Genomic DNA, 11770 nt, shown 5'->3' with positions numbered 1-11770 from the left:
TTCCCCGGGGGACCATCATGACAGGTATTGGGGTTCGCAGTAGGGAGAGAGAGTGGGCTCAACTCTGACTTCAAAGACAAGTGGGACTTTGTACCCTATTTACTTAGTATGTTTATTGAATTTTTAATATCTTAAATTTTTAAAAACTTTAAAAATAATAAAATGATAGTTAGCGTGCTCGTTATTTAAACGTTAAATACATTAAGCGGTGGAAGAAAAAGGGAGACTTTCATGACAATGGAGTCTTGCATAAAACACAGTCAACAAAAAGGGGACAAAGGTAATACTTTCAACAATAAAGATAATTTTTTTAAAAAATCACAGTCAACAAAAGAGAAAATACCTAAATTGAACTATTTTAAAATTTGAAACTTTTATGCATCAAAGGTGATAATACAAATGGCCAATAAACACATGATAATATGGCCAATATCACTAGTCATTAGGGAAATGCAAATATAAACCACAATGAGATACCACTTCATACCCATTAGGAGGGTTGTAATAAAAAAAATCATTGTTGGCTAAGATGGGAAGAAATTGGACCCCTGGTGCATTGCTGGTGGGAATGTGAAATGTTGTAGCCACTACTAAAAACAGTATGACAGTACCTCAAAAAATTTTTTAAAAAAGTTATCATATGATTCCACAATTCCACTTTTGAGTATAATTGAAAGCAGTGATTAGAATATCCATGTTCAAAACAGTACTATTCATAATAGCCAAAAGGTAGAAGTGACCTGTGTGTCCATATATGGGGAAATGGATAAACAAAATGTGGTAGATACAGACCATGGAATATTACCCAGCCTAAAAAGGAAGGAAATTGTGCCACCAGCTGCATTATGCTAAATGAAATGCGCTGGTCACAAAAGGACAAATGCAGTGTAATTCCACTATTTGAAGTACTGGAATAGACAGAGGATAGAGTGGTCTCTCTCCGTGAATAGAATTTTTAGAGTGCTGAAGGGAGGGGGCAGAGGACCTATTGTTTAATGGGGACAGAGTCTCAGTTTACAAAATGAAAAGGGCTGTGAACACAGAGGGGATGATGGTTGACAAAAAGGTGGATGTGCTTAATGCTACTGAGCTGTACACTGAAGAATGATTAAAATGACCCATTGTAGCCCTAACCGGTTTGGCTCAGTGGATAGAGCGTCGGCCTGGGAACTGAAGGGTCCCAGGTTCTATTCCGGTCAAGGGCATATACCTTGGTTGTGGGTACATCCCCAGGAGGGGGTGTGCAGGAGGCAGCTGATCGATGTTTCTCTCTCATCAATGTTTCTACCTCTCTATCTCTCTCCCTTCCTCTCTGTAAAAAAAATCAATAAAATATATTTTTAAAATAAATAAAATAAAATGATCCATTGTATGTTATGTATGCTTTACCACAATAAAGACATACCTGTTACAAGTTGCTTCTCCATGCACCACTTCCCGCCGCCTTGCACACCACCTTCAGGGGAAGTGGCTCAGGAGGTGTGTGACCCGAGTTCCAGTTCCCCCTGGGGACTTCCAGCTCCAGGGCAAGGTGCTTTCACCTGGCAGTCCCCACCCCTGGGTGACAAATTGGGGTGCTGATTAGGGGTCTACCTCAAGGGGGCGCTCTGGGTTCTCAGTGAGCCTGCCATCCAGGACACAGTCAGCTCCAGCTCCTTGTCCCTCCTGTGACCACCTCCAGCCTCTCCCAGCTGAGCACTGGACCAGTTGGAGTTCACAAAGGGTCAGCAGGGGTTTCCTTTGCACTTAACTAAAGGATGTGTGCTGGGCGAGTGTTGACCTCTGAGTCTCAGTTCCCTCCTCTGTAAACAGGAATACAACAGCCTGCTCCTGTCGCCTGCCTTCCGGGGGAGTCAAAACTTCAAGGAGTAGCTGTGGATTACCTTTAATAAGTGGCGCAGCTCCTGGCCAAGGGATCATATGTGTGTGTGTGTGGGTGTGTGTGGTGGGGATGGGATTGCGGTTTTTAAAACAGTTTTTAAAATATATATTTTTTTATTGATTTCAGAGAGGGAGAGAGAGACAGAAACATCGAATCAAGCCCACAACCCGGGCATATGCCCTGACTGGGAATCGAACCATGAGCTCCTGGCTCATAGGTTGACACCCAACTACCAAGCCATACTGGCTGGGCAAGTGAGTAACAGTTTTCATTCAATTGTTGCAAATCCATTCTATTCTTCCACTGACTGAACCTTCCCCCCTTTCAATTTTTTAATGGCCTCTTTCAAAAATTACTGTCCTCTTATCTCGTTTGGGATGTAAAAGAGGTGGTACTCAGGGCAAGGCCGGTGAATGATGAGTTCAGCATTTAGCTGTGTGGCATCTGCTCCAGCCAGGGCCTGGGGAGGCCTTCAAAGGGGTGCCCCGCCCTCCAGCTGCTGTCCCCTAAAGACGTCTCATATGGCATTGGTCCACCTCTTGTCTTTATTCAAATCACAGTGTTTCTGCAGAGCGGCTGACCAGGGTTGTCTCGGGCCCATACTTGGCCCTCACCTTCTGCCTCAGTGATCAGCTCTGCAGCGCACAGGTAACCTGTCCGGTCCACTCTGGGTGGACAGGTGTCCATCCCGGAGGACCGGATCTGCAGGACACCTGTCTCTATGAGGTCAGCACACATCTGTTTGCTGAGGATCATGGTCTTTTTCCAGTGGCATCTTCGCTCAGGTTTCTTGTTTGGTTTTTTTTAATGTATGACAAGACTCAGTACAAGATTTTCCTAGATGCAGTCCTTATAATGATCCAGACATACTTCTTTAAGGCAAAAAACAATAACTCACTGCTCTTCAGCTTTCTAAACAATACCTCTATGTGGAGGCCTTTGGGATCTGAGCCAGTGACATCATATGTGTGCTCTTCAGGGATGACCATAAATAGAGGATTGTTTACTATTGAAAGACTGGTGCGCAAGCGAGAGTTACACGCGACCGGGCGATGGACGTGCCCCGCTTCATCCCCTCATGTAGACATTTGCTGGGTACACAGCGGGGATTTTTAATCTGTCACTTTGCATTTTCTTCGCAGGTGCTGTGGGTGAATAAAAATACCAATAAACCGCAAATGTGTCTCCTAAACTCAACAGCGTTAGGTTTGACTGGAAAGTATTAATTGTGCCTCATTTGAGCTCATCCCTGCTTCTGCTCTGTTGGTGACATTCCCTGTGTGTCACGCACAGTGTGCTGTCTGTGCTATGCTATGCTTCGACAAGAGATTAAATTTTAGCATGTTTTATATTTCATCCTAAATTTTTTTTTTCGAGTGTATGAAGTCACATCGGTTATGTTTGATAACCCACTTTTGCATGGATTTTCCTATAAATTAGAGGGCGTTGTGCCTCTCAACTCTCACACCACAGTACGGAGAAACCCCCAGCACGTGGAAATATGACGGATGTCGTGTTAGCGTGTGGCTTGGCAATAATAAGGATTATAAATGACTCACTAGGCAGAGAGAACCGGGGAGACTTGCTGGGAAGAAAGAAACGGCGTGCTGTCTTTATGGGCAGCCCGAAGAAGGCACCAGAAAGATATATCACTTTCACCTGGTTTGTATTTCTAAGGGGGTTTTATTAACCCCTTTTTATCAATCGAAATAAATTGATTGCCAGTGAATGCAATATTTTCTGACTCTTTGAAATTATAAAACAGAAGCAAAGACCGAAAACTCACGTATTTCATCTCCTGGTAAATGAGAGACAAACTCCCTCGGACGAGACTGCTAAATAGTGTTAAAGATTTCTGTGGCGGTTCCTTAAGATAGGATGTTTCCTTTAAGGCCAGGAGTGGGCCTTGGGGCATCTGGAACCGGCTTTATCCTGCCGTGTTAGTGGCCAGGTATTCCAGAACACCGCTCTTTAATATTCATGCCTCATCGTAAAAGGACATATTTCTGTAGGTAAATACATTTATGGCTAATAACACGCTCTGGGTAGAGAATGATATAATAACCTGCTTCAAGGAGAGAGGAAGCCAGGTGGCCTGGAATCCCTTGACAAGTGCCGCCTGAAGCCACTTCCAGCCGAGACACAGTGATGGCGAACGTGTGGGAACGGGAAAATCAACAATTCTCCCAAGCGGGTGAGAGCCTCCCTCCTGGTCCTCCCCAGTCTGGGAAGAAGGCTGCGTTTGGGGCAATTGGAATAAAGCCCAGCAGTTCAGACGCTGGGACCGTGTGGGGCTCCACAGAGAGGGGCTGAGAATGGGAGGGTAGCGGCCTAGGCTGAGGACCCCCAGGCACCCAGAGCTCTTTGCCTGTCCCCCCTCACCCTCAGGGGGGCTGCACCTCACTGCTTGAGGGCCCGGGGCCTGGCAGAGCCCGCAGATCGGCCAGGTGTGGCTTAGCACCCCTGTCCCTCAGACCCGAGGCACCCAGGGCCATTTTAGGGTCTCACACATCTGTCCTTTATCATAGGAGGAGACTCCCCGCACCTCCTGTTTTTAGTTTCTTAGTTCAAATATGAACTGAAGAAAGAATGGATGTCACGTGGGAAAGTCTAAAGGTAATGTTGGCGTTGAAATTTCTAAATGAGGGGTTTCTTCTGATTCAAGCGTGCATTTCACAGGAATGAGTGACTAGCAGATACTGACTTAAACTCGGGCTGATAATGGAGTCACCGCAAGTGTTTGCTTCATCTGGTGAGAGGACACAGCCTCTGAGGCTTAAACTTCAGCGACTTTATCATGAGAACGTGAAATAAAGCCCATTTCTGTTATACACATCTTACCGGGCAGGAGGCCTCCGCACCATTTGAAAATCACGGGTTTGCGTTTTTCCTTTCTTTTTTGTTTGATTCCACAGGAAGGCATTTGAGGTCAGCAATCATTCCACAGAAAACGTATCCCAGCCACCCCAGCCCGAGGGGTGCCGCCCCGATGGGGGACCCTCTGAACTGGGAGTTCTCCCAGGATCAGAAGCCATTCTGGACCCGGCACAGCCTTCAGGATGGCTTTACTGTCACCGCCTTCCTCAGGGCCCCTGAGCCTCGCTGGGGGCAGCTGGTGACCCCTGGGCACAGGCGCTCTGGAGGAGGCTCAAGAATACAGGTTTCAGAAAGTTCAAACAAATACTTGGCCCTGGCCGTGGGGCCTCAGCTGGTTGGGCGTCGTCCATCCACACACCAAAAGGTTGCCAGTTCAGTTCCCTATCAGGGCACATGCCAGGGTTGAGGGCTCCGTCCCCGGTAGGGAGCGTGCATGAGGCAGCTGATTGACGGTTCAATGTTTCTCTCTCCCTCTCCCCTCCTCTCTCTATAATAAGTCAATAAAAAAATCTTAAAAAAAAAAAATACTTGGTGTTCCTTTGTCCTGAGCTGGGAGGAAATGCCATGCTCTCTGCTGTCGTAGGTGTGGCACTTTTGAGGCTCTGTGGCAGGCAGGAGACATTGTGGTCAATTATTTAACTGGTTAAGCCCAGGTTGGGGTGATGTCTCCCATGTGACTGAGGACCAGTGACTGTGTCCTTGGCCAGAGCTCGGACCCCAGAACTCAGCAGTATGTTGCCGAGCGGTGTATTTCAGGGGCACACACGTGTGTTCTCCGTGTCCCGGCCCTTTGCACCCTGAATTCCTTCTACAGGCTGGAGGGCCAGCTCTGCTTGGGGTTCCCACTGGACACTATGGGTGTCCGCTCCGTGAGGTAAGGTCTCTGTGCAAAAGCAGCCTGTACGAGAGCACCCAGGTCAGCAGGAAGAGGGTCCATCAGCTCGAATGAGGCAGCATCCATGGGGACCCAGTGTCTGGAAGGTTCCTTGTTGAGGCGTGAGCTCTTGGAGCCACAGAGCTCACGCAGCCCACCTGGTTACAACTTCTTAGCTCTCTTAAGAATTACTTCTGGCCCAGCCGGTGTGGCTCAGTGGTTGAGCACCAACTATGAACCAGGAGGGCATAGTTCAATTCCCAGTCAGGGCACAGGCCCGGGTTGCGGGCTTGATCCCCAGTGTGAGGCGTGCAAGAGGCAGCCTATCAATGATTCTCTCTCATCCTTGATGTTTCTATCTCTCCCTCTCCCTTCCTCTCTAAATCAATAAAAAAAAAAAATGTTTTTTCATTAAAAAAAAAAAAGAATTACTTCTGACTTTACAAGCATTCTTGTTTGTGGCACCAAGGCAAGCTCACCTAGGTCCTTCGTTTGTCACATTTGAAACAATTACAAGTAAGAGCAGAAAATTAACTCCCTGTGGACTTGCAGAATAAATATACACAGACACACATGGGCACACACACCACCGCATTTCAGGTCAAACATTTGATGGGACACCCTGGTCCCAGCATGTCCCTGACTCTGCATCTGGGGTGACCACACGGGGAACTGGCCCTTGGGGTAAACAAGGATGCATGTGGAGGCGAGTGTGCAGGTGGCAACATGCACAGTCCCTCCTGCTCTCTCCCCCGCCGCCCCCCTCAGTGCCAGCGTGTTCACAGCACAGACTCGGGAAACTACTGGATCTCAAATACCCGGCGCGTGGGAACGAGAGGCTGGGAGGAGGTGTGCGTGTCCGCAGGCCGGACAAGGCACCTGCTCCTGGTGGGTGAGCAGCGTCTGTAGATGCGGCTCCAGGCTGTGTAGACTCTGAATCTCGGCCTCTCCAGGCTGAACAGAGAGCACTCAACAAAGAAGAGTCCTGCGTCCTGGAGGGGCGCGGATGCCACCTGCAGCCTGGAGACGAGCTCTGCACCCGCCCCGCCTGCTGGGCTGGTGGCTGTGAGAGAGAGGAGATTGGGATGTACGTCGGGGGTGGAAAAAGGGCAGTCGGCTCTCCGGATGAATTCTTTCCTGATGAATTGTAAACCGTTAAAAACATGTTTAAAATTCATTTTGGCTAAAGAGTTTTTGGAGACTGCAGCAATTAGGTGAAGGCCTGTAAACCACGTTTCTTAGAAGTTGATTTCTTCTAGAGAGCACCTGATGGGATGGGTCACGTCCCCCCGCCCCTCCCCGCCCCTCCCCACCCCTCGCCGTCCAAAACATCCAACCCAACACGACAGGTCAGTGGGTACCTGCTTGTCCAGGTTGTTTTATCTTCTTAGAGGAAACCGGATTACTGTGAAACCATCCGATAGCACACCTCTGAGAAGAAATGAAATGTCTTTTTATTGGCGGAGCCAAGATGAAGTATGTCTTGAGATCTGTTTTACAAATAACCCGGCACATAAATTGTCCATTCCTGCTTCAGGCTCTTTTGTCACATTTGAGGAGCTGTCAGAGGTCCCTAATAAACATGAGCCTTATTTACTTTACTGGATATGTAATTCTTCTTTTCTTTGAAAATAATAATTTTTTTTCAAGCAAGTACAGCAAAAATACAACCAATAAAAATCTAGCTATGGCAGCATAAACCACCTTTATAGCCAGCATATACATAGAGCCCTTCCAATAAAAGCAGCTCCAGGTAAGAAAGGCAACACAGGAAATTGGCTGACTTGTGTCAAGATCAAGTTCCCGGCTCCTAAGGGTTGACAGAGGAGCCCTCACAGCCCTCCCACTTCCCTAACCAGGCTCTTAGGGTGACAGTTGCATCATCCTTGTCGCCAGGCTGGCCCTTGGGCTGAGGAGAAGAGCTGGTCTCGCAGTTGGACCCAAGTCCAGTGTATCTCACCATCCTTTTTTTTCAAATCCGTGTTTATTGATTTCAGAGAGGAAGGGCGAGGGAGAGAGATAGAAACACCGGTGATGAGAGAGAATCACTGATTGTTTGCCTCCTGCACACCTCCCAATGGGGACTGAGCCCACAACCTGGGCATGTACTTGACTGGGGATCCAACTGTGACCTCCTGGTTCATAGGTTGATGCTCAACCACTGAGCCAGGCATGGTCGGGCTCTCTTCATATTTGTGAGCTGCCCCTTGCCTAGGCCCATTCTTGGAGCCACCCAAGCTGATGGACAGTGGAGGGTGCGTGAGGGCAGGACACGGACTGCCTACCTCTTGGTTCCCCCATTCTGCATCCCAGGTAGATGGTCCCCCAGTGAAGGAGGTGGCAGGGTTAGTGGCAGGGCTGGGCGTGGGGATGGGCTTTGGAGAGCCTAGTCCGGGGATAATGCTCTGGGATTTGGTCAACCTGTTGGCACTCATGGGGAGGCAACTTTCTTTGGGCCCTTCCCAGCCAGGCACCCAGTGGCGGTCGCTGTGCCCCTGGCCATCACCCTGGGCTCCCAGACACCTTTGTGGACAGACTGAGGGTGGGTCCCTCCTGGTGTCCCCCGTCGGGGGGTGGGTTCCTCCTGGGGAGCTCTGTTAGTAGGTTCCCAGCAGCCTTGTGGTGCTCATTTGGGCTTTTTATAGTAGCTCTAGAGATGTTATCGCAGCTTGAGAACAGAAATTTAAAATATGTCTTCTTCAGGTGCAAATCTACTGTACTTACAGTTTTACTGTTTCTCTGCAGGGGGGCCCATTCATCTTCTAGCAGTGCAATTCCTAAGGAAATTAAGTCCCTGCAGTTGGGGTTATTTTCAACTGGTCTTCTGGGGCAGAGTAATTGGAATTTAAGAGTCTCTCTTAAAAGAAAGGAAACATTAGCCACTTTACCTGAATAACAACACTTTGCAGTGCCATGCTTTGCCCATTAAAAGTGCTCTCTGTCAGGGCCAGTGCATCTCAGTGGTTGAACCAGGTTAGATTCACCGTCAGGTTACTGGCTCAATCCCCAGTAGGGGGCATGCAGGAGGCAGCTGATCCATTATTCTCTCTCATTATTGATGTTTCTCTCTCTCTCTCCCTCTCTCTTCCTCTCTGAAATCAATAAAAATACATATATTTTTAAAAGTGTCCTCTGAGTTCTTCCCTCCTGTACCCCCGTGTCTCTCAGCCCCTCTGGGTGGGGTTTACAAAGCTCCCACTGCCCAGGAATTCAATGTCAAGTCCTCATCCCCGCTGACCACTGTTCGCCTCTACTCTGGGTTATATATGCCCACCTAGAACTCAGCACTGTGCCCCATCAAAGAGTGCAGAGTGGCACTTGGTTGGCTATAGGAATGAATGGTTCTTCGTCAGAAGGGCATGGCGACACTTCCTTGCCCACGTGGGCGCAGTATTAGCTGTCATTACCAGGAAGAATAATCAATCACACACACCCCTCTTTCAATGAGGTCAATTCACAGCCCGGGCAGCCCTGTCTGGAGCTTCGCTCTCCCAGCCCAAGACTTCTGCCCCGGGGACCCAGAGCCCCAGCTTCCTGGCCCTGGGCTCCTGGCGCTTGAGTGGCACCCAGCACCCAAAGAATTAACTGTCCGGTCCTCCTCAGGGCTGTGCTGCTGTCTGGGGAAAGCTGTTTCTGACCAAGAGAGCCCTGGGGGCCCAGGGCACGGAAGATGAAGTGTCACTCAGTTCCCTAGCCCCAAAGAGGGAATAGGAAGTGGCCCAGTGATGCTGACATGGAGTCCGCAGAATGCCAGTGATGAACCCACGTTGGAGACAAGGCCAAAATCAGGCCCAGGATCTTGCTTTGCTGTGTTTGTGAACTTCTGAGCAGTAGTAACAGGGGCATGAGGGTAAGCCAAATCCAGAGTATTCTCTAACAGGCCGAACCAGTTTGGTATAATGAGGAGTTTTTCCTTCTGGGCCCAGATGAGCTCAGAGAGAGCGTTGGGCAGTGTCTCAACAGCAGCAAACGGCACTAAGATGTATATAATATAAAAATGGGGGTTCCCCCTCTCAATCCCCTATTTTCACACTCTCCTAACATTGGGGCACATCGTTCTGAAGACCTTTTTATTTTGTTTTTTATGTTAATCCTCACTCGAAGATATTTCTTCCATTGCTTTTCAGAGAGAGTGGAAAGGAGGGCGGGGGGGGGGGTAGGGGAGAAAGAGAAGCATCAATGTGAGAGACACATCAACTGATTGCCTCCCACACGCACCCCCACCAGGGGCAGGGAGTGAATCCACAACTCAGGTATGTGCTCTTGACCAGGAATCAAACCCAAGACCCTTTCGGTGTGCAGACAGATGCTCTAATCATTGAACCAGGCTGAAGACCTTTTTAAATGCTATATTCAGTTATACATACTTATGCATTTTATTTACATGTAGTTCTGCTGCAAAATGGTTATTGGCATATAACCCTGTTTTGCAACACGCTGTTTTCCCCTCTCTGATTGCATTTTTCCCATGGTTATCTCTAGGCTTTATTTACCTTTTTTTTTTTTTTAACTAACCTTTTGGCCCTGGCTGGGTAGCTCAGTTGGCTAGAGTGTTGTCCTGATAAACCAAGGTTGGGGGTTGATATCTGGTCAGGGCACATACAAGAATCAACCAATGAGCCCTAACCAGTTTGGCTCAGTGGATAGAGCGTTGTCAGACTGAAGGGTCCCAGGTTCGGATTCCGGTCAAGGGCATCTCCAGTGGGGGGTGCGCAGGAGGCAGCTGATTAATGTTTCTAACTCTCTATCCCTCTCCCTTCCTCTCTGTAACAAATCAATTAAAAATATATATATATTCAACCAATGAATGCATAAGTGGAACAACAAATCGATGTTTCTCTCTCAAATCAATTTAAAAAAATTAAACTTTTTTATTTTAAAATAATTGTAGTCACATGCAGGTGTAAGAAGTGACACAGAGAAATCCTGGGTACACCTTCTCCAAAGGCATCTTGCAAACTGTGGTGCAGTTTCACAAACAGGATGCTGACACCCCTACTGTCCGCCCATCTTGTCCAGACCTCCCCTGATTTCCCCGTACATGTGTGCACTTGGTTCCATGTTTAAACATCTTATCACGTGTTTAGGTTTGTGTATCTACCAGCAGTCAGAATACCAAACATCGCTCTCCTGTTGCATTATAAATACTGTCATTTACCGTTTTCAGTAACATCTATTTCTCAGTGAGGCACACCTAGTTCAGCTCCCAAAGGCCACTTTGGGTCACTGCACCCTTGGGCGTAGGGGGCCGGACACGCGGTGGCGCGGGTTGGGGTCCCCCAGGCCCTAGTTCGCAGTCCACGGTCAGTGCTGAGGTTCCGAGACGAGCACCCTCCCTTTTCCTGACCTTTCACGCCAATCCTTTTCGGTGTAGTTTTAGGTTAAGATTTAGATGGAGATTTCGGCGTATCACGTGCAATAAGTACAAGCGACTGCGCTTACACTCACATCACGCGCACACCCTTTCCCCGCCCAGAGCGCCCCCGGCAGCTGCCCTCGGCTCCATAGCCGGGGCGGCCGTAAACCCCGCCCCGGCGGCCCCTCCGGGATGGCGCCTGCGCAGACCTGGAGCAGGGCGGGGCCTGGGCGGAGCCTCTGCGCGAGCCGCCGTAGGCCACGCCCCCTCCCGCGCTCGATTGCTCCTGTCTGGCGGCGGCAGCATGGCGGCGGGGGCGGTTGGGGCGGCGGCGGCGGCGGTAGTGGAGGTCGGCTCACCCCAGCAGTTTGAGGAGCTGCTGCACCTCAAAGCCAAGTGAGCGGGGCGACGGGCGGCCGGGGTGAGGGTCGCGGCCGCGGCGGGCGGAACGGCTCGTCCCGGCCTGGGCGGAGTGGCGGGCGCGGCCCCCGGGCCATGGCTCCCGCCGCCGGCGGAGGACCGGGGCCCGACCCCAGATCCCGGGCCAGACCCCGGCCCGCCGGGCGCTCGCAGGCCCGGGTCCCCTCCTGCCCGCCCGGCCCCAGCCCCCGGACGCGGCGACGCGGTGACCGAGCCGGGAGCGGGAGGGGCGCGGAGACCCCTCTGCGGCGGCGCCGCCCGCGGTGAGGGAAGGCCCGCCCGGGTCCGGGCTGCGGGGGCGCCTGCCGCCCGGGGGAAGGACACTCCCAGGGCGGCCCCGCGGCCGCGTTGGGGACATAGG

At 50.2% G+C, this 11770-nt stretch overlaps 1 protein-coding gene and 1 long non-coding RNA gene across 2 annotated transcripts in view; both read left to right on the top strand.

Annotated features, from left to right (window-relative positions):
- The first annotated feature begins 1628 nt into the window (after positions 1 to 1628).
- Positions 1629 to 5231, top strand: LOC132214584 (uncharacterized). The gene is made up of 3 exons (XR_009448322.1): positions 1629 to 2136; positions 3025 to 4076; positions 4798 to 5231. It is a non-coding gene; the product is annotated as an uncharacterized LOC132214584 (long non-coding RNA).
- A 6021-nt stretch (positions 5232 to 11252) lies between these two features.
- Positions 11253 to 11770, top strand: part of GLRX3 (glutaredoxin 3) — a 28055-nt gene continuing 27537 nt past the window's right edge. Inside the window, exon 1 of the mRNA XM_059661689.1 lies at positions 11253 to 11385. Within this exon, the coding sequence (XP_059517672.1) occupies positions 11294 to 11385 (92 nt within the window). The 5' untranslated portion in view covers positions 11253 to 11293. The remainder of the gene's footprint in view (positions 11386 to 11770) is intronic.

The sequence above is a fragment of the Myotis daubentonii genome, chromosome 13, assembly GCF_963259705.1.
Source record: "Myotis daubentonii chromosome 13, mMyoDau2.1, whole genome shotgun sequence".
Lineage (NCBI taxonomy): Eukaryota > Metazoa > Chordata > Mammalia > Chiroptera > Vespertilionidae > Myotis > Myotis daubentonii.
The sequence above is the reverse complement of the archived record's forward strand: the minus strand, read 5'-3'. Positions and strand labels throughout refer to the sequence as shown.